The following is a 22848-nucleotide window of genomic DNA, read 5'->3' as shown; positions in this document are numbered from 1 at the left end:
TGGACTGTATAGGAAGTGTTGGAAATGTAACTCTTTAATTCAAACATGTAAGGAAAATCTTGTATGGAAAATGTCTTTGTTGCTTCATCATCTCTCCCTCTCTCTCTTCTGAAGAATTGTATGTGCTCCTGCAGCTGCCGCCCACCCACACACAACCCCGCATTCATTCTACATTATAGACTCACTCAGAAATACATACATACGCAGCTCACACTCTCACCCACATAGTCACGCCACAGTGAGAAAAAAATTATCATAATAGCCTTTGTGTTCAGGGTTTAATTAATTTTATATCAGTCTGGTAATCAAACAGCACCTGTAGATGTGATACAACATGCAGAAAAAAAGAAATAAATGCACACACACATATATGTAAAATTATTTAAATAATTGTAACTATATATTGAATTAATAGAAAATATGAATATTTTTGAATAATTTTGAGCACAACAAACATTTATATATATATATATATATATATAGAGAGAGAGAGATTTGTAAAATTATTTAAATGTTATATATTTATATATGTAAATATGTATATATTTAATTCTGTATGTGTGTATATAATATATGACTTATATAAAATATGACTTAATAATTTTGAGCACAATTAATATATAGTTGTGTTCCAAATTATTCTTAAATATTCATAAATATAATCACTCTGGTGGCTGCAAATATGATTGGGAATAGAGATTGCAAAAATGCAAATATGATTGGGAATAGAGATATTTTACTCAAAACAATTTCTAGAGCTACCAATAATTGTGGCCATTGGGTATTGGAGAAAAATATTTATTTCATAATGTGATTTTAATTAAAAGAAAAAATATATATTTTATTATTATTTTTCTTTAATGGGTGTATCACTGTATTGACCCGAATATAAGACGATGTTTTTTCTTGGAAATACATCTGAAAAAACGCGGTCGTCTTATATTCAGGGTCTAGACTTTGACATGTCAGTAATACACCCACAACAATAGGTGGCGCCACAAACGCATAACACGAGTGTGCCATGAAATATGTAATGTAATGTGTGTTGTAAAGATCGCGAGTGAAAACAAAAGAAAAAGAAAAGCTTACAGCGGCATGAGTCGTGACTCTCATGTTAGCCTGATGGGACCAAACTTCCTCTGTAAGTGATTTTAAAACATAAGACAGTATCCAGGTTTGAAGACTATAATAAGATTTCACTTCTACTGATAATAAAATTTTGGTAGGCTACTATGAGATGGATAGCCTAAATGTTACATAATTCAGATGGGCTACCTGTTATTTCAATGGTATATCAAAAAGTGTATATTTTTCAATGTCATTGTTGGTACATTTTACCAGTATTTACTATACTTTCAAAACAAAAATTAAAATAGAAAAAATATGCAATTTGAAAATAATTTAAGAAAAAATGTGTTTTACAGAGAGAGAAAAAAAAAAAAACAAGATTTGGTTTTCAAAAAGCCTTTTTCCAAAAGGTACATCTGGAATAAGGGGGGTCGTCTTATAATCAGGGTCGTCTTATATTCGGGACAATACGGTAATTTGAGTATAGTGTATATAGCAAAGTTTTACAAGTTTTTCAGTGTGTAATGAGATTGTGCCTTCATGTTGGTACAAACTGCTCAGTCCACAGAGATCAGTACCTCTGCATCATTACTCTGAGAATGAATTGTGCTTAATTAAGACTAATGAATGTTTTGACAAGTGTAAATTATAACACCAGAGATGCAAGTATGCAGCCTCTCAGTGACATGATGCTATATCTGGCCCTGGCAGACAATAAGAGAGAAAGTCATATTTAGCTCTGTGGGCTCCTCAGGGATGGATGTTATTTACATACATGCGCAGCGGGGAACTGACAATGTGGCAGCACTGAGAACATTTTTATTTCTGGAGAAAAATGCTTGATTGTTAAATTTATACAGAAAATGAACAGCAATACAATGCAGTGACTACATTGCTTTAAGTTCACCGTCTCAATTTTGAGCAGTCCAAGAACTCATATTTCATACAGTATGTAGTTTACATAGGCCTACATCTGCATGGTGTGAACCCGAACTAAAGTTATTGCATTCGAGACATAGACTTATGCATAATTCACAAACCAGCGCCGTATGCACACTTGACCTACTTCTTGTCTCTTGGCATCAGTGCTTGCCGATCGTGAATGGAGGCAGTACTTTTTGTTAGGTTCTTGTAAGTAATTAGATATGATTTGGGTAAATTCTGTGTAGTAATTGTTAGTATACTGATGCAGGCTTCCAGGGCGCACATGGTGATTGGGTATTTCCTGCATTTTGAGATTCTAATTAATAAAATGGAAATCTTTATGAAAGGTCATTGTACATTTAATTTGTCTATAATATTAAAGGGGTCATATGACGTTTCTAAAAAGAACATTATTTGGTATAATGCAATGTGTTTTCATGGTTTAAGGTTCAAAAAACACATTTTCCACATACTGTACATTATTGTTGCTCCTCTATGCCCCATCTTTCTGAAACGCGTTGATTTTTTACAAAACTCATTGTTCTGAGAAGTGAGGCGTGCTCTGATTGGCCAGCTATCCAGTGCGTTGTGATTGGCGGAATACCTCGTGCGTGTGACTGAAATGTTACACCTCTTAACGTATTGTGATGCCGTGTCCTGGCACGACGACAGAAAAACAATAAAACCCATTATAAACGAGGCATTTGTTGTAATTACTGATTATAATGACTTTAATAATGTCTTTTTACTCGTCGTTTTGCATTGCGCTGCGTAAACATTACCATGTCTGCATTTGTGATTGGAGAAACAACAAACAACAAGCACTACTTCACACAGCTCAAAACTAGCATTTGAATAGTCGGTAGCAAATTCTTTAAATATGAAAACATACTTACAGGCTGCGAGTCAGAAGCCCCAGACTTTCCTTGCAAAGTTGGAATTGCCCCACTTTGTAGAAACAGCCTTTGTGCACAGCTGGAAGGCTACTCCCAGGTTCAGAAAATAGTCCTCCGTAAAATGTGCTGCACATACTCGAATATTTGGGTTGAACTGTTCTGGAACAGTGTTTTAAACACAACTTAACCACTGATTTTTAGTTGTGTCCTCTTTTGGAAGCCCAAACAAAGTATTTTAGCTTTCACAACGAAACACAGCGTCTCCAGGACATGGCGCTGGCGGCAATAACAATACTACAGCGAGAATAAAAATTACACCCCATTTCTTTGCGTATACATTTGGGCGGTGTTTTGCAAATCTCCCCACACCGTGACGTAGACATGTTAACATTTTAACATCCTGCATTTTCACACTTTTCTTAATTAAATGTGAACCTTTTCAAAAGAGAATTGCGATTTACTGGGGAAATGTAATTTTAATTCCTCTATAATATTAAATATTATATTTAGATGCTTGATGAGGAGTAAATGAAAACTAATTTTCTTTTTTAGGGTGAACTATTAAGAACGTGTAAGTTCTTGTAAGTAGTTACAGTTACAGAAAGTAAATTCTGAGTTATAATTACTGACGCAGGCTCCCCGGGTGCACATGGTGATTGGGTATTTCCCGCTTTAGAGATTCTTCTCAAAATTGAACTTGCATTTCCCACAAGAGCACTACTGCTCAATGCATGTATGCAGAGCTAACTGCTAAGCCATGGCGCTATACTTTTATACTTCCAGCTCCTGTTTATTCTGCTTTCTGTTGATATTCCCACATTAATGCCCACAAACTTGTCAATCACAAACATGCTGCGTCGTTGCAAACAGTCACGGTCAGGCTGAAAGCTGTAGCTCTGCTCTGCAAGAGACACAGGCATCCCAGCCTGACGCTTCCCTCTCCCCGCTGCTCGCACATGCTCTGTTGCCATAGCGATGCCCTGTAAAGGCGGGAGGCAGCGTGCTTGCAAGGTGGATCCATTAGTGCAAAGTGCAATTTAAATCCCAAAAAGCCAAGGTTAAAGTAATCTTCAAATTGAGGATTAAAAGGAAAGGTTGCACGAAGCTATATCAGCATTATTCAGGCCTTTTGCTTATCTTGTGTCTTTCTTGGCTGGCAGCTATGATGCTTTTGTTCTCACCAATCAGACTCTGCAGATAAATGTACCTCAACATGGAAATCACTGTTTCTATCACTATTTCTCTTATCTTAAACATTAAATTTCTTGCAATATTTAAAGTGCCTTTTGGCTTTCGAATGAGAATGTCTAAGCAGGTTGATCAAATGTGGTTTTGTGTGGTTTAGTCTCAGGCGGTCCTAGAGTGGCAAGGGAGCCCCAGAGGAGAATGTCTTCAGCCCGACTCCAACAAAAGCCTGTTTACAAAGAGCCGTTTCTAACGTGTCAGTGCTGTTTTTTAGTGGTCACGGCTGGTATGTTTCTGAATAAACAAAGCAGTATCGATGTCTTAAAATCACGAGTCTGTTTTGATTTAAATATCAGAATCTTTAGCTTACATGAATAAAAATCACAAACATGACACTTGTAAATGAAATCATTTGATATATGGATTTATTCAGTAATCTTTTTTTTCAAATGGATTATGAAAACTTAAATAAAAGATTTTTAGAATTTTTACAGCTCTTTTGCTTTAGGCCGTCTATTAATGTTAGATCCACAAATAAAATGTTAAAGTTTCAACTGCATCTGTCAAAAATAAAGCAGAGATTGATTTATGTATTATGTTATTTTCAAGGCTTTCAACTCTCATCAAAAAATAATTTAATTAAAGTTTTTGCTCAAAACTAACCAAAATTAAAAATAATTTGTTTATAATTTCTAAGCAGGAGAGACCAGGGGAAATATATATATCGATATCTGCATTGGCTATCGGATAAAATATCAGATATCAGCAAAATCTAATATTGTGCATCCCTAATTAAACCTATATTTTAAGGCACCTAAATAGAATAGAATAGAACAGAACAGAATAGAATGTTTTCTCACCCAGATGTAAGGCTGCACCCATTGTGGGGGGGTTATATTATATTATTTTATATTTATAATTTATTTTATTTTATTTTTATTTTTTTAAATATAAATTGTGAATTTCTTTCTTTCTTTCAAGCAGTAGGTTTGCTGTGTTTGTTTGTAGAGATGAACAGGGTTTTTTTTAAAATAAAAATTATTTCTTACTTTCTTTCTTTTTGGCAAATCATGCAGCACATATACAATATTTATTCAGTTAAATGCCAATCTTTGCATTTTGATAATCACACTAAGCAATGATTTTTGGTTTTATTTCTGTTAACCATACAGCCCTGCCCAGATGTGTGTATTTCTGTGTGCATTTGTGATGCTGTGAAGAGCAATGACTGCTGGGAGTGGAAACACAGGGCAGAGCTTTGAGAAATTCATTACGGCACAGTTTCTCCTTTCTGCAAGGACGGATAAATATGAAAAAGTTGCTTTTGGACACATGGGTTTTGCATTATATAACGGCCTAATTTTATATTTGTGGGCTGTGTTTGTTTTAGATCTTCAACGGGAACGTGAATATTAATGCATGATTAGAAAATTCTTTCTTTGGGGAAATCAGAGAAGAAACATTTAATGGGTAAATTTCACTCCAGACATTGATGATCACATAAAAAACACAGGTTCGAATCCAACAGGCAACATAAGTCGATCTCATTCCCCATCTTGCTGAGCCCAAAAATTAATAAACCAATAAGTGGTTGATCTCTCGTTTGAAGATATTATGAACAGATCTTTAACCCAAGCCAGGAGATCAAATCATTGCGCACGCTCTGACCATTCAGACTGCAAAATGTTTAATCAATAAAAGGATTTATAAATTTAATCAGCTTAAACGAGAAGCTCAGCTCTTATGCAACAGACCGTCTTCAGTTTTTTTCTCTATGATGAGACGTAGGAGTGTCACAGCTCATGTGGAGAGGAAATCAGACCCACTCAAGTGAGAGAAATTGCTGACTGAACAGCATAACTCAGTGTCACTGGGATCCGTCAGAGTGAATCTTTCCACTGAACTGCGTTCATACACGTCAGATGTGACAGAAAAGCTGTGCTGTGACATTCTGAACTACCTGTTCGTCTTAACGGACACACAGATTTACAGTGAAAGGTCAGAAAGTTTCCCAGGCAGCAAAAAGTGCAGTGCTAAGGAATGTGTAAGATTTAGCATTCATCAAACAGGAATTGTGTGCTCTCAGAAAAGAAAGAAAAAACAATGATTGTCAAGTGCGTAAACAAAAAAGAAGAAGATTTAGCATTCAGCATAAACAATGTTAATATACTGTATATATAACAAGAATAAAAAAATGTAATCTCGAAAAAGGCATTAAGGAACACTTAGCAAGCATAACAAGACCAGTGATAAATTAGCAATGACAGTTAATTGCTTAAGAGACATTTAACGTCAGTCAGCTGGAAGGGCAGTCACATGAACACTGTTTATTAGATGTGCTTGACCCTCCTTGCGATGTTTTCTGATTCATTGTTTACCCACCAGTTTCTTTCACTGGGGTTTGCTTTCAACAAAACAAAATCCGTCTTAAGTGTTTAATCTCTCTCTGTGCACACAAGGCTTTTAATAAGACAGCCACTGTTTAATTTGTGGTCGAGATGGCAGGGTTATTTTTCAGTTGCTTGTACTTAGAGGTTATGGTGACCATGATGGAGATGATCCTCTGTTTTGCTTGTTTATTTTAAATGGATAAACTGAGGGCGATGTTGAAAGCAGTATTAGATAGGGCTGCATGATTAATCGAATGCGATTGTCATGTGAATCTTGTCAGTAAAGCCGGTTCTGTGATTAGTAGTAAATTTTCATCACCTGCTTTCAGATGGAGCAGCATTTACTACACAGAGCCGTAGTTCTCTGAAAAGCTACGCAAAATAATTGCAGACGATATAATCGTACGATTATGAAATCGAAGAAATCATTTGCGATAATGACAGCTGTTTGCGTAGCTTCTCAGTGAACTACGGCTCTAAATGCTGCTCTGTCTGAAAGCACGTGAAAATTCCACATTTAATAACATGTTTTTACTACAAAATCACTTCACAACATCAGCTGAGTGTTTGAACTAAATCCTTGAAGATGTGACTTCTTTTACACAGAATAAGGCACGCAACATATTTCATAGTATTCTAAGCAGTGATAAAAGCATTGCATTGTAAATGTACTTTATTATAATGAAAATTATAATAATAAGAACTCAGATAAACCACATTGTCGTAGTCGTGTGTTTATTAGCCATGTTGAATCAATAAAAGCAGTTATCCAGCAGCAGTTTATCCAGCTACCGCTATAGGCATTTATTTGGAGTTTCTGCATGAGAGCACCCTCTGGCCTTCGGATGGAGATTTACTGCTGATCACAGAACCGTACTTCACTGAAAGATATGCATGACAATCGCAGCTTCTGTCTAATCGCTATTCCGATTTAATTTCGATTTATCGTGCAGCCCTAGTATTAGACAATGTGGGAAAGCACACTTCCTGTATTTAAATCAGTCACATTTACCATTGTTTGGTGATTTTTATCCCCCCTCCCCCCAAGTCAGGGATGCACAATATTGTTTTTTTACTGATATCCGATATGCCGATATTTTTCAACTCATTTTGGCCGATAGCCAATGCCGATACCGATATATTTCCTTTTGTTTGGAAACTGCACAGAGTCTCTCCTGTGTAGAGATTATATACAAATTATTTTTAATTTTGGTTAGTTTTTAACAAACTTACTTTTTACAATTAAAACAATTTACTTTTAAACAATTAAAAGTGGCGATCCAAAACAGTGAATCTAATCACCATTCAGGCAAAAGTTTGATTAAAAAATGACCACACTGCTGAAGTGATCTTATCGCTACTCATCTTATCAGCAAAGGCGTATCGGCATAATTTTTCATATCGGGCCGATGTTTACATTGTAAGCCATTATCAGCCGATTCCGATATCGTTCTGATAATATCATGCATCCCTATTCACAATGGATATTTTTTGTTGTGAAATTTCACCAAAATGTCACTAATGTAACCGCATCTTTATGAACTTTATTTTTTAGTGAATCAAACACATACAGCTTATAAATGTGAGACTTAAATTATTGTAGTAGTTACTGACAGGTTATTCATATAATAAATCACAAAGATACAAATTATGCATTTCATTAATTCGTTTTTATAAAATGTTAATATGGTGTTAATGTAGTCTTGATCTTTAATATATATAATGCAGCTGAGTTTGTTTCTTCTTCAGAACAGATTTGGAGAAATTTAGCATTACATCACTTGCTCACCAATGGATGCTCTGCAGTGAATGGGTGCCGTCAGAATGAGAGTCCAAACCGCTGATGAAAGCATCACAAGTAATCCACACGACTCTATCAATTAACATCTTGTGAAGTGAAAAGCTGCTGTGTTTGTAGTAACAAATCCAACATTAAGATGTTTTCAAGCATCTATAATATTTCTTTCTCCAAATCTCATCTGAATCAGGAGAGAATGCACACACCGTTCATCAAACACAGTTTACAAAAGAAAATGGTCCAAAATCAGTTCTAAACAAATACATCAGTAGATTTTGATGTAAGAGGACAACTGAGGATGGACTTTTTTCACTGGAGGAATTATGGATTATGGCCAGAAGCAAAGTTTTAAAGTTAAAACATCTTAATGGTGGATTTGTTTTCTTACAAACATGCAGCTTTTCACTTCACAAAACATTAGCTGATGGAATGGAGCCATGTGGATTACTTGTGGATTATTGTGATGTTTTTGTCAGCTGTTTAGACTCTCATTCTGACGGCACCCATTCACTGCAGATGATCCATTGGTGAGCAGGTGATGAAATGCTACATTTCTCCAAATCTGTTCCGATGAAAATACAAACTCTTGGGGTTCAGCATTTTCAGTAAATTTTAAATTTTGGGTGAACTACTGTATTCCTTTAAGGAATCATTACGAGTAATCAGAACTGTAGCCAAAATTCTACATTTTTTTTTTAATAGGTGGTTTTAGGAGAGGTCCCACCTGTCAGTTTTGCTCGTCTCGTGTGATATAGTATATTTATAATGTTGAGGCCGAGAGGACGGGCCCCCAGCAGGAGCAACTGTCCTATCTCAGGAAAGATTATATCTAATTGGGTCGAGCAACGGGGGAGCGATGCTGCCGTTTCCAAGGCAACAACTTCTAGAGAGGAATGACTAACTGCCAACTGAGAAAGTGACAATTGTCAGTATGTATATTCAGGAGAATGGGCCTGTGTCAATTTAACAGTGTTTTTATTGTTTTGTCGTTCACAGAGCGCCCACCTGGCCATGATTGACACGCTGATGATGGCATATACAGTAGAGACGGTGAGTGTGGAGAAGGTGATGGCCTGCATGCAGCAATACTCCACCGATTACCCAGACGGAGACGTGCCCTATGACACAGAGGATGCGGTCACCAGCTGGATGAATAAGGTATTTTTGTGCTTTTTATGAATCTTAAACTTACCCATAATGCAATGCAAATACATTTACTGTGCCCGATCATCATCTTATATATAGACAGAGGTTTGTTGCACATGGCTTCAATATGTTGTGATCTCTGAGGGCTTCTCTGAGTGTCAGTGAAGGGGCGTCCCAGGACTTTTGTTTACATTCCCTTGCAGGCCAGCTGTACAGGCAGCCTAAATCAAGACAGTACCGCACATGTATACACACATGCTAAACAGGCCATGAGGGACTGCACAGAAATTTCAGGGGGGGTTTTTTTGGACTTCCTGCCGTAACGATATTAAATGGACATTTGAAAGAGTTTGCATGAGGGTTTTTGGTGTTTTTACATTATGCGTTTTACCGTAATGTTGAGTTTCAGATTTATTCTTAAAATTTGATAATCATTTAATGAATTACTGTCGGCATAAACAATACAAACTGTGAATATATACAACAAATCAGCAAATATATCTCTTAAAAATCCATTTAGCAATATAATATACCAGCAATATAATATAATATATTATAATGTAATATAATATACACGTTTTTGTCATAGTTACTTGAAGTGCCCCCTGAGATTTTAAGTTAATATTTCAATAATTTAACAACACATTTGCATGTTTACGGTTCTCTGAAGTTAATATTCATGTGACATGCAGGTAAATAAAATATTTAATCTTTTTTTAGTGTTTTATTTATTTATTTATTTATAATATAAAATACTTTAAACCTAAAATATTGAACCCTATTGATCCCTATAATATAATATAATATTTTAATTTTTTGTCAGCTAAACACTTTCAACCTAAAATATTTACTTAAAGTATTCTGTGACTTCAATTTAATATTTCAGTAATTTAATATTTGCATATTTTCCATTGTCTAATGTTGATTAATGATCACATGACACGCAGGAGTTACAAATTTCATCTTCTTTTGCTAAATGTTTTACTTTTTATTTGATTTAATTTTTAAAATATTTATTAGCTTTTCATAAACTCTCTGCAGTTACCTTACGATCCCCAGTTTGGGAAACATAACATAACATAACATAACATAACATAACATAACATAACAATATAATAAACACACTTGCTTGTAGTGAAAAGAATGGCAGTGATTTTTTTTTTTTAAGCATGTAGAAGCTCAAAAACTCCTCTGTGTTTTACTTATTTTCAAGGTGAACGAATACTTGAAAGAAATCATAATGCAGGAGCAAAGGAGGATGGAGGCGGAGAATGCAGAGCCTGTTGAGAATCCAAAGGTAAGTGTGCACTTCCTGTTCTTGCTCTAAACTGCAGCAATGATTCAGAAGCCACTTTCATCCGTAGGAGGAAAATACAGAAAGTATCAGAGATAAAGATGGATTTTTGTCATAATGAGCGCTTGTACGTCTCTCAAATCTGCTTAAAACAACATTCTGCCCTCCAACTGCCAGTGAAATTTCTATTCTTCATGCCTTAAGACTCAAATACTTGTATAGATTATTCTAAAACTTATGTATTTTGATACACTTGAATGCTGTACTGTACAATACAAGCCTGAATAACATAAATACAGTCTTGATTCACAATCTTGAACACAACAATAATGCAAAAGATTTGTGAATACTCATTGCCTAAAGATTTGTTGTCATTGATATACAACAATAAGAGCTAAACAGTATTAATATATCAATATTTTCAGCCTTTTAAAGATATTCACTATATATCTTGTTTAATGCTCAAAGTAAAATGTAGTAAAAATGTAATAAAAAAATAATCTGTCCTGGATGTTTTTTGCTACATTGACGTGGATAAATAATATTAATAATTTTTGCTTAATATTAATTTATAATTAGGGGTCAACCAATTATCGGCACCGATATTAAGCCTTTTATGGTTATCGGTATCGGTCATTTTCAAAACCAATTTGCAGATAAAATAATTTAAAAGCATTTAGAGAACGTTTCTGTCAGACCCCTTGTTATTCTATTCTATAATGTATTGACATTCATTTAAATTTTTACACCATATATTAAAAATATCAGTTATCTGTCTAGTTGATGTGTAATAAAATAAATTAATATTTTAATTTAAATTTTATTTGCATATATTTTCAGTTGTCTGATGTTGACATGCAGGTACTTTTTAATCTTTTTAAGTGTTGTATTAGTGTTTTTATTTAAAAATTTCGTTATTTTAATTTTACAGTTGTATGATTTAATTCATTATTAGCTTTTAATCCTTTTTTAACATACAAGTTCAAAATCTGCTGTGTTTTACTCATTTTCAAGGTTAAATAATATTTACATTAACATTGATAATTAATATTAACATTATAATTAACATTATTTTATATTAGTTTATTACATTTCTATGGACCAATATAACAATATAATTTGTATTATTACAAAACATTATGAAGCATGAAAAATGTCATGTCAGCACTTCAGACATTTTTTAGTAATGTAATGAATCAGTTGAATCAATGTTTTGCACTGATTTGTGAAAATGGACCACTTAAAAAGACAGATTTGTGCAAATTAATCAAATGTCCAAGTTTTAAAATTTATATTAAAATATTAAAAATATATTGTAAATATGCATTGTAAACATATCTCCAGAACAACTAACATTATTCAGTGAGTCTAAATGACTCTATGCAGACATTTTAAACCCCCTAGATTTGTTAGTCTATTCAGATTCTACATAAAAGTTGCCTCAGATTCCCCGTATACATGTTTGCTAAGTTGACCTGAGTTCACAGGACGTGACGGATATCATCAGCCTTGTTGTCGTGTTTTATAACATATTGCTGCGTTGAGGGTATTTCTGACTTTGCTGAATCACAGTCTTGCGGCAGTATCCTGATGTGGACTTTCTGCCAGGCTGCTGTAAGAGCAAAATGTTTGCTGATTCATGTTTTAACGCTTCACATTCCATCTTCCTGTCCCAGCGTATTTGGCAGACGACAGGTGACGTCAGTCTCACCTTGTTTTACCTTCTCTTTGAGGGAAAGTAGTGCGGTACGCTTATGTACACTGCGTCCTTGTTTAAACCCCTAGAGACCGCAAGCCTCTGCCAACTTCCCAGTGCTACTATTGTAGGATTTAGTTTTTTCCCCCAGAATCCCATCCTTAATGTGATAATGTGAGTATGGTGAGGTTGTGTAATATGCAGAGTCATCACACAGAAGTGTGCGGGGCGTCTATCAGAGTTGGCCCATCCTGTCCTGAGGTCGTGGCTGGGTTGGGCATCTGACACTAATGAGAGCAGTCAGTTCTCAGAGGCGCAGCGGACTGCTGGCTGTGTTTGAGAGACGCTGCGGACACAATCAGTGCCGACGAGGAATGTCAGGCGCTTACACAACACTATAAACATCCTGAAACAGCCAGCATGACATGAAGTGCCCAGACTGACACATAAACACACCAGTTGAATGGAGATATGGATACTGTGTATGGATACTGTAGTTATAAATAATATATGTACAGTGGGGAAAATAATTATTTGATCCCCTGCTTTTTTGTACATTTGCCCACTGACAAAGAAATGATCAGTCTATAATTTGAATGGTAGATTTATTTGAACAGTGAGAGACAGAATAACAAAACAAAAAAATCCAGAAAAAACTCTTTTCAAAAAAGTTATGAATTGATTTGCATTTTAATGAGTCAAATAAGTATTTGATCCTCTATCAGTCAGCAAGATTTCTGGCTCCCAGGTGTCTTTTATACAGGGAAGGAGCTGAGATTAGGAGCACTCTCTGAGAATGTGACAACAGTTGGTGCGATTATTCGCAAATGGAAGAAACACAAAATAACTGTCAGTCTCCCTCGGACTGGGGCTCCATGCAAGATCTCACCTCGTGGAGTTACAATGATCATGAGAACGGTGAGGAATCGGCCCAGAACTATATGGGAGGATCTTGTCAATGATCTCAAGGCAGCTGGGACCATAGTCACCAAGAAAACAATTAGTAACACACTACGCCGTGAAGTACTGAAATCCTGCAGCCCCCGCAAGGTCCCCCTGCTCAGGAAAGCACATGTACAGCCCGTCTGAAGTTTTCCAATGATCCAGAGGAGAACTGGGTGAAAGTGTTGTGGTCAGATGAGACCAAAATCTAGCTAAATGGCATCAACTCAACTCGCCGTGTTTGGAGGAGGAGAAATGCTTTCTACTACGACCCCAAGAACACCATCCCCTCCGTCAAACATGGAGGTGGAAACATTATGCTTTGGGGGTGTTTTTCTGCTAAGGGGACGGGACAACTGCACCGCATCAAAGGGATGATAGACGGGGCCATGTACCGTCATTGCCAGGGCATTGAAGCCAGCCAGGGCATTGAAATGATCCAAAACACACGGCCAAGGCAACAAAGGAGTGGCTCAAGAAGAAGCACATTAAGGTCCTGGAGTGGCCTAGCCAGTCTCCAGACCGTAATCCCATAGAAAATCTGTGGAGGGAACTGAAGGTTCGAGTTGCCAAACGTCAGTGTCAAGGATCTGGAGGAAGGACTCAAATGCAGAGTGAGTGTTAACAGTTTTATTGGACAAACTTGCAGACAAGATGTGAGATGGTGAGGAGGGGAGTAAACACAGTCCAAACAATAGGCAGGGAACGACTTGTAGACAGGCAGGACTGGGTGAATGGCCACAGAGTCCAGTCCAGGATGGCTGACCGCCAGAGAGCAGAGAAGGCAGCGAAGCACGAGGCCGGAGGTTAGCAGTGGTGGCCTGACACACACACACACCTTACCACTCCAGCCACTGCACACTCGCGATGTCTCAGGCACAACACAGGCCTGACAGCGTGGTAGACTCAGGGGGAAGACCAGTAGCTCAGCTTCCAGGTCAGGACAGGACAGGATGAGACTAGACTGGGGACTGACACAAGACTTAATACTCAGACAACTAGGCAGGGAATTCTCAGTCTTACAAAAGGTAGACTAACTAGCACACATGGAGACAAAAGCACAACGAACTGGCAACACAAGAGGGAAATGGAGAACAATATAAAAGAGAAGAGACATGAGGGGCAGGTGACAACACTCAGACAAACGAGGACTCCACAAGGACTAAACAAGGGGGCGTGGTAACAGGTAACAAGGCGGCAGGACAGGAGGAGCACATGGCAGACAACAAAGACAGAGCCATGTGCTCAGACACAAAACAAACATAGAATCATGAAACCGAGACAAGACTGACAAATCAGTGAGGGCAGGATCCTGACAGTACCCTCCCCCCAACGGACGCCTGCTTTCACTGGAATGGATTCGGAAACCGCTCTCTCAGGAGCGGGTTCGGGCACCACTCTCTCTGGGACGGGCTCAGGGACCACACTACCTGGAGCGGATCTCGAACCAACCTCCTCCATAACGGACTCTGGGGGCTCCTCTTCGGGAATTTCGTACTTGGTGGCCACAGCAAGAGTGGCGAGAATCTCCCTTGTGGACTTGATTTTGGTTGGCAAAAGATTCAGAGAAGACCTCAGCGGCCGTGACAATGGGTTGCTTAGGAACAGCCTCCATGGCTGTGACAGGGAGAGCGGGGTGCTCGTAGATGGCCTCCGTAGCCATAACGGGCTGAATGTGAGCCACTGGAATAGCCTCTATGACCATAACATTAAGAGCAGGCCACTCAGGAACAGCCTCTAGGGGCACAACAGGAACGGCAGAAAATTCAGAGATGGCCTCCTCGACCATAACGGGCTGAATGAGAGCCACTGGAATGGCCTTCGTGGCCAACACAGTGAGAGTAGGCCATTCAGGAAACTTGACTAACAGGAACACCTGTTGACTTCACATAACAAGCAGGACCATTCTTAGACTCGACATGGCTAGCGGGAATGGCATCCGTGGATGCAACTGGGAAAACAGGCTGCTTGGAACATGCCTCCATGGCCGGAACAGGCAAAATGAAAGCCTCTGCATTGGCCTCTGTGGCCATGACAGGAGAAGCAGCCAGCTTAGAAAGAGCCTCTGTGAACATGACATGACTGACAGGAACGTTCTTAGTCTTGACATGACTGGTGGGAACACATTCTGTAGACAAGACAGGATTCAAAAACATGGCTTCAGTGGATCTAACAGGAAGGGCATTAGACTGCACAGCACAGGCCGTTTTCTTCCTTTTCCGATGGATAGAAACTGCGTAGTTGACTGCCTCTGTAGTATCTGTAGCTGACTCGGCCAACACAGGCGGAGAGGTAGTGATCTTGGTCGTCTCAGTGGAGACAGGAACTGGCCCATGTGACAAGTTGGGAACAGACCTTATAGACTGAGGGACAACATTAGACTTGATTAATTCTTGAAAAACAGGAATGCACTCAGTTGACTCTGGGAAGACAGAGGTTGACTTGATAGAGGTGTCTGGTGCAAACTTCATTGACTGAGTGATGACTGTGGTTGACACAACTTGTTCCTGGATAACGGTAGTGAAGGTGACTGATTCAGGGATGACAGAAGTTGATTCTGGCTTAGAATTGACTGGAAGTGACTGGATAGCTGCCAACTTGGCCAACTTGGAAATGACTGGAGCGGGCTTAACTGGCTCCGGAGTGACTGAAACGGGCTTGACTAGCTCTGCAGTGACTGGAGCGGACTTGACTGGATCTGGAGTGACTGGAACAGGTTTGACTAGCTCCGGAGTGACTGGAGTAGGCTTGACAGGCTCAAGAATGACTGGATCTGGCTTGACAGGGTAACTGGAGAGGGCTTGGCTGGAATAGAGATGCCAGCAGTGCTCTTGACTATCTCTGGGAAAGTTGAGGTCGATTCAACAGACTCAGAAATAACTGGGACTGACTTATTTGTCTGGGAGATGGCAACAGCTGACTTGACTGGTTCAAGGGAAACATGAGCGATCTCAGCAGACTCGGGTGTCTGGGAAGGTGTCAGAGTCATGAATGGATGCAGCCGACTGAAGATCCCCCTTCATCCTTGCCCTTCGCTTCGGAGTAGGAGTCAGAAGAGGATCTTGGTCTTGACAAGAGAAGTGGAGCGGAGTGGTTGGTGCATGCTGGCTTAGGTGGAGGAGGCATTCCCCACTGGTTGCGATGACCTAGATACCTTGAGAAGTCCCAGAAATTCAAAGTCTTGAGGTTCTCCATCTCCCACTTAGGCACAGGATCATCCAAGCAGGCATTGAAAATGTCCTTGAGGGTGGTATCATCATAATCAAGCCCCCTTGAGATGGTCCAGAAAAACTGGGTAAATGCACCTATCTCCCAGCCTTGTTGGCGAAGGTTAGCCAGACCTCGATGGCGTCTCTCCCGGGCATTAGCAGGTGGCAGGATCTTGATACTCATTCTGCTGAGTCAGGTGTTGGCCAGTTCATTCTGTCAAGGATCTGGAGGAAGGACTCAAATGCAGAGTGAGTGTTAACAGTTTTATTGGACAAACTTGCAGACAAGATGTGAGATGGTGAGGAGGGGAGTAAACACAGTCCAAACAATAGGCAGGGAACGACTTGTAGACAGGCAGGCCTGGGTGAATGGCCACAGAGTCCAGTCCAGGATGGCTGTCCGCCAGAGAGCAGAGAAGGCAGCGAAGCAGGAGGCCGGAGGTTAGCAGCGGTGGCCTGACACTCCTCACTACTCTCCAGCCACTCCACATTCACAATGTCTCAGGCACAACACAGGCCTGGCAGCGTGGCAGACTCAGGGGGAAGACCAGTAGCTCAGTCTGCAGGTCAGGACAGGACAGGACAGGACGAGACTAAACTGGGGACTGACACAAGGCTTAATACTCAACAGACAACTAGGCAGGGAATTCTCAGTCTTACAAAAGGTAGACTAACTAGCACACATGGAGACAAAAGCACAACGAACTGGCAACACGAGGGAAAGGGAGAACAATATAAAGGAGAAGAGAACACTAGGAACAGGTGGGAACACTCAGACAAACAAGGAGAGAACGAGAGGGACAGTTGACGATACTCAGACGAACGAGATCAGAGACATGAGGGGCAGGTGACAACACTCAGACAAACGAGGACTCCACAAGGACTAAACAAGGGGGCGTAGTAACAGGTAACAAGAAGGCAGGACAGGAGGAGCACATGGCAGACAACAACAAAGACAGAGTCATGTGCTCAGACACAAAACAAACATAGAATCATGAAACCGAGACAAGACTGACAAAACAGTGAGGGCAGGATCCTGAAAAGGTAGCCTCGAAACCTTAATGACTTGGAGAGGATCTGCAAAGAGGAGTGGGATAAAATCCCTCCTGAGATGTGTGCAAACCTGGTGACCAACTACAAGAAACGTCTGACCTCTGTGATTGCCAACAAGGGTTTTGCCACCAAGTACTAAGTCATGTTTTGCCAAGGGGTCAAATACTTATTTGACTCATTAAAATGCAAATCAATTTAGAACTTTTTTGAAATGCGTTTTTCTGGATTTTTTTGTTATTCTGTCTCTCACTATTCAAATAAACCTACCATTAAAATTATAGACTGATCATTTCTTTGTCACAGTGGGCAAATGTACAAAATCAGCAGGGGATCAAATAATTTTTCCCCCACTGTGTGTGTCTGTATATTGTGTGTGTGTGTAAATTATAAATAATATGTATAAAATTGAATACAAAATTATTTATTAATTATATTTTTATTTTGGAGGAGAGGTGTATATATATATTTTATTTCTCCATTATTATAATATAAATTTATTATTAATTTATATATTTTTTTAAATTGTATAAAAGTATTATTGTGTGTTATTTTAATATTAATTGATATTTTTATACATATTTGACTGTATACCCCACAAATATTTAAATAGGTATAGCAATAAGTAATTATAACAATAAACAATATATATATATATATATATATATATATATCCCCACACAAGAAGTTTTAATGTTAATTGATAGATTTTACACATTTTAAAATATTACAGAATATCTATTTCATAATTAAATAATAATTTTCAAATATAAATAAAAATAATACTATTAATTATTAATATTACTAATAATTAATAATATTAACTTATTTTTAGCATTGCATACATTTTAAAATGAATACAAATATAATTAAAAAAATATTAATTATAATTTTTATATTAAACCATATGTACATGCCTATTTGACTGTATACCCTTAAAATATTTATATAGGTATAGAACAATAAATTATAATATTTTATTAATATAGAAATAATACAAAATATTTTATTTGAATATGAAAATTAAAAAAAAAACTATATATAAATAAAAATATTATTTCTATATTTCACATTTTAATTTTTCAGGTCTCAAGCTCACACTTGTTTCTAGACTTAATCCGGTGGCAAAAGACTAATCCTGTAACTTTGCAGTCTTCTTAGGGCATTCTGGGTAAAAATGCATTCATATTGTGATTCACAGGGTTTAATGTCTCTTAGATCAGAGAGCATCAGTTTTTCTCTTCTTCAGTTTGGACCCCTGCAGTTATTTTGGCATGCTTTTGATGCTACTCCTCTTTTATTACAGTCATTTAAGCCTTACAAAGTTGAGAGAAGCTTAAAACTGTGAAAACTAAGAACATGGCAGGAACCAGCCTGACAGCGACAAGCAAGCATTTTTTGGTGGCTTGGTTTCTATTTCTTTCTCAGTGATTCAGTCTCAGTGAAAATTCAAAAGTATTTTGTCGAAATAAATGAAAAATAAAACAATAAATAGTCAAATGAAATTGTGGATGATGAAAGGCATTTCAATGTTATAAAGGTAATCTAAATGAAAAAAAAAATAGGTTACATTAACTGCACAAAATAAATAAGTGAAATAAAATCCAATATTTTTTGGATAAATAATCCAAAAATTATTTATTTGCTTGTTTGTTTGTTTGAAAAGTACTAAACCTGCTTCAAGGCCAGGGGCCTGTTTCATAAAACAAGTTTACCAAATAAGCCAGGCTTATTTCAGTTAGTCTGATTTATTTTGAACCAAATCAGCTGACAATAAATCAGACTGAAATAACTGAAATAATCCTGTCTTATTTGGCAAACTTGTTTCATGAAACAGGTCCCTGGTTTCACAGACAGGGTTTAGACTAAACCAGGATTAGGCCATAATTCAATTAGGACATTTAAGTCATTTTTATAATCGTGCCTTAGAAAAAAAAACATTACTGGTGTCAGTGTAAGTTTATTTCAGTTGAAACAGCTCAGACTTACATTTTAGTCTAAAACTAGGCTTAAGCCTTGTCTGTGAAACTGGGGTCAAGAGTTTCACTGTTTGTTTTCTTGTAATCTGGGTTCTAGTAAAGACGATATCTTCACACTTAATCTGATATGGACGTAAACAGCTGATTGTGTTAAATAATCTCTGCTCGCTGACGTAACTGCTCTTTCCCTCTCTCTCTCATTCATTCTTTGACTGGCTGAAGTCTCCAACCAAGTGGTATATGAAGCTGGTTCCTGTAAGTGTGATTGAGAAACGCCTTCTTTCATCCCGGCTTCTTCCATCTCGTGGCTCCATCATGTTTCTGTTGCCATGACGACGCTTTCACATCGTCCTCAGCTTCATCAACCATGCAATAAACTGTTGACAGAGAAATATTTATATTAGGCTGAGCGAAAAATAGATTTTATGTCACCATCCGTTAAAAGTTCCCATCGCATGTCTTATTTTCAGTGCTTTTCCATACACTGGTCCATCATGAGCTCTCTGTATGTAATTATCAGATGTGTTTTGCTCTACTGAATCGTTTGTTTATGTCTGTTTGCTCCAGGCACGTTATAGGAAGGAGCAGGTTCTGCCCAAGATGGTGCCGTGGATCCCTCCGGTGGACAACCTCCTGAAGGACAGCACAGATGGCTGTGCCCTCGCCGCCCTGCTGCACTTTTACTGTCCCGCCATCGTCTGCCTGGGAGGTACAGAAACCTGCCAAACCTTAACATTACTGAGCACAAAATACTACGCAACGCTCAGAGGGAATAGTGTACGGGAGCTGTTGAATCAAAACCAACCGTATTTACTTACGCATGCTGTTATTGTACACAGATCAGCGGTAGAAATGCATGTAATATGCAAAATCCAGGTTTATTTTAATATCATGACAGTGGATGATATATTCATGGAGATGTTATTTTCACAGTATTTTGAAAATGTTACATTTCTTAAAAAAACACATACGCAGTGATGTTGTGTTATTTTAATATTTTATATTATAAAATAAAAACTGTAGTATTAATATAAGTATAATATTATATTTGTATTTTTCCACTATTTTTAACAAATATTTTAGAATATACAATAAGCACATTTTATAACATTTCATTTAAAAACAAAACAATCAAATATAATGTTTACTTTTATATTTTTGTATTATTAAATTATATTATTATATTTCTGTTTTTCACAATATTTTTAAAAATATTATTCAAAAACAGTAGACAAATGTTTTCATCAAACAATATCCACAATGTTGTGTATTATTTTAATATTTTATATTATTAAAAATTATAACTACTAATAAAAGTTTAATATTATATTTATATTTTTTCACAATATTTAAAAAATATTTTTCAAATATACAATAAGCACATTTCATTAAACAACATCATCAATTGTTTATTACTTTTGTTTTTGTATTAAATAATTTAATAATATATTGTATTAATATACTGTATATATAAGTATTATTACATAAGTATGATTATATTTCTATTTTTTAAATATTACACAGGAAACATTAGACAAATGTTTTATCATCAAAGAAAACAATATCCACAATAATATTGTGTATTATTTTAATATTTTATATTATTAAAAATTATAGTACTAATACAAGTTTCATATTATTTTATTATTTTAAAAATATTCAACGAGATACAATTGAATGTTTTTTCAAAAAATCATCATAAAAAGCAATATCTACAATAGTAGTGTGATATTTTTATATTATAAAAAAAATTATTTAGTAATACAAGCATAACATTATTATATTTATATTTCCCCTCAATATTTAAAAAGTATTATGCAATATTTTAAGTTGTTAAAGCCCAGACAAATGTTTTTGCTGCATTACATTTCACAATAAAACCATAAAAAATTCAAAATCTACGTAGAAAAAAAAAATGTGGAAAAAATATAAATATAATCAGAAGCTATAATGGGATTTGTTATGTAAGAGGCTCTGTGGTTTCAGGCTTTTCGAGGGGTGCACATGTGTATGCAAAGCCTACAAAAAATATCAGCTGACAAAGTGTAAAATTCTCTGCCATGAACACTAAAATGCTCGGTAGTAACTAACGTAAACCTAGCCTACCTTTTGAAGTAGCCTATAAGCTTTCTCCTCTTGGTTCCCTCATATCTTTAACCTCTGAAACTTTGAGATTGGAACATTGGAGGGAAACGAACTTGCGACTTAACATGTAATATTATTTTTGAATGTTATTTTTAAACGTGCTACAAATCAGTTTGAGCCATTTTGCTTTGAATTAGCGAATACAATAGTCTTCAGGTACTCATTTGGATACCTCAAACGTTTATGTGACTTAATCATCCTGAACTCACAGTTAATCCAATCACAGTGATGAAGAGGACTAGAAATCAAATGATGGATGCATTACATTTATCTCCAAAGGCAAATGTCAACCACATGACTGTCATTTAGACTCCTTGATTAATGGTCTTCTCTGTGATTGGTTGAGTCCTTGTCAAATCTACCAAATATGCCGGATGATCTGTGTCAGTGAGTAGTGCCTGATTAGTGTAGCATTTTGAATCATCTTTGATTTGCAGACATTTGCCTAAAGGAGACCATGTCGCTGGCAGACAGTCTGTACAACCTGCAGCTCATCCTGGACTTCTGCAAGGAACACTTGAACCACTGCTGCCACTTCAATCTGGAGGACATGCTCTACGCTCATTCATCCATCAAAGTAAGCCTTCGGATACAACTTGTGTCTAGATTTGGTTTCAGTTAGAAGCGCTTTAGAGCTCAATGCCAAAAGAGGTCTCCAAGTTCCTTGCCTTTATGATTAATCGGTTGATGCTTTTATAACTGTAGTTCAAGGTTTGTCAAATGTTTATAGGCCACAACATATGCGATTGGGTGGGATGCTGTTATTTGGAGCCCTTTTCTCGCAATAGCGCAAGCTCTGCCTGTGGGAGTTGGCTTTATTTCTGTTAAAAAGCCAAAAGCATGAGGCTTGCCTTCAAACGTTGGTGGTGCTTAAACCAGCCTCCCAATGGAAGCAGATTCTCTAAAGACTGGTGCAGTTGACTTAAACAGCAATAAAATCACATTAAACATGCCTAGAAGATATTTAAATATAGGAATCATGGTTTATTAGATATGCCATTATGGAAAGATCTCAAGAGCCTAAAAGTTTTTTTTTTTTTAAAGCCTAGACCTATTTTTATTTTTTGCTTTTATTATGTGCTTTTTCTCTGGGAAATACCTCTTTTTGTGAGATTTTCTTCTTCTT

General features: G+C 37.1%; 1 protein-coding gene across 7 annotated transcripts in view; it reads left to right on the top strand.

Annotated features, from left to right (window-relative positions):
* camsap2a (calmodulin regulated spectrin-associated protein family, member 2a) overlaps nucleotides 1-22848 on the top strand; it is a 45094-nt gene that overhangs the window by 9963 nt on the left and 12283 nt on the right. For 4 of the 7 annotated variants that reach the window (XM_058760792.1, XM_058760791.1, XM_058760790.1 and 1 more), the window contains exons 3-7: nucleotides 9258-9419; nucleotides 10621-10704; nucleotides 19800-19832; nucleotides 20145-20286; nucleotides 22160-22299. In XM_058760792.1, the coding sequence (XP_058616775.1) occupies nucleotides 9258-9419; nucleotides 10621-10704; nucleotides 19800-19832; nucleotides 20145-20286; nucleotides 22160-22299 (561 nt within the window). Of the gene's footprint in view, nucleotides 1-9257; nucleotides 9420-10620; nucleotides 10705-11549; nucleotides 11563-19799; nucleotides 19833-20144; nucleotides 20287-22159; nucleotides 22300-22848 lie in introns of those variants that run through there. The other 3 variants (XM_058760795.1, XM_058760793.1, XM_058760794.1) reach the window with 2 other exon arrangements.

Source organism: Onychostoma macrolepis, chromosome 22, assembly GCF_012432095.1.
Source record: "Onychostoma macrolepis isolate SWU-2019 chromosome 22, ASM1243209v1, whole genome shotgun sequence".
Classification (NCBI taxonomy): domain Eukaryota; kingdom Metazoa; phylum Chordata; class Actinopteri; order Cypriniformes; family Cyprinidae; genus Onychostoma; species Onychostoma macrolepis.
This window is presented reverse-complemented; position numbering and strand designations above follow the sequence as displayed.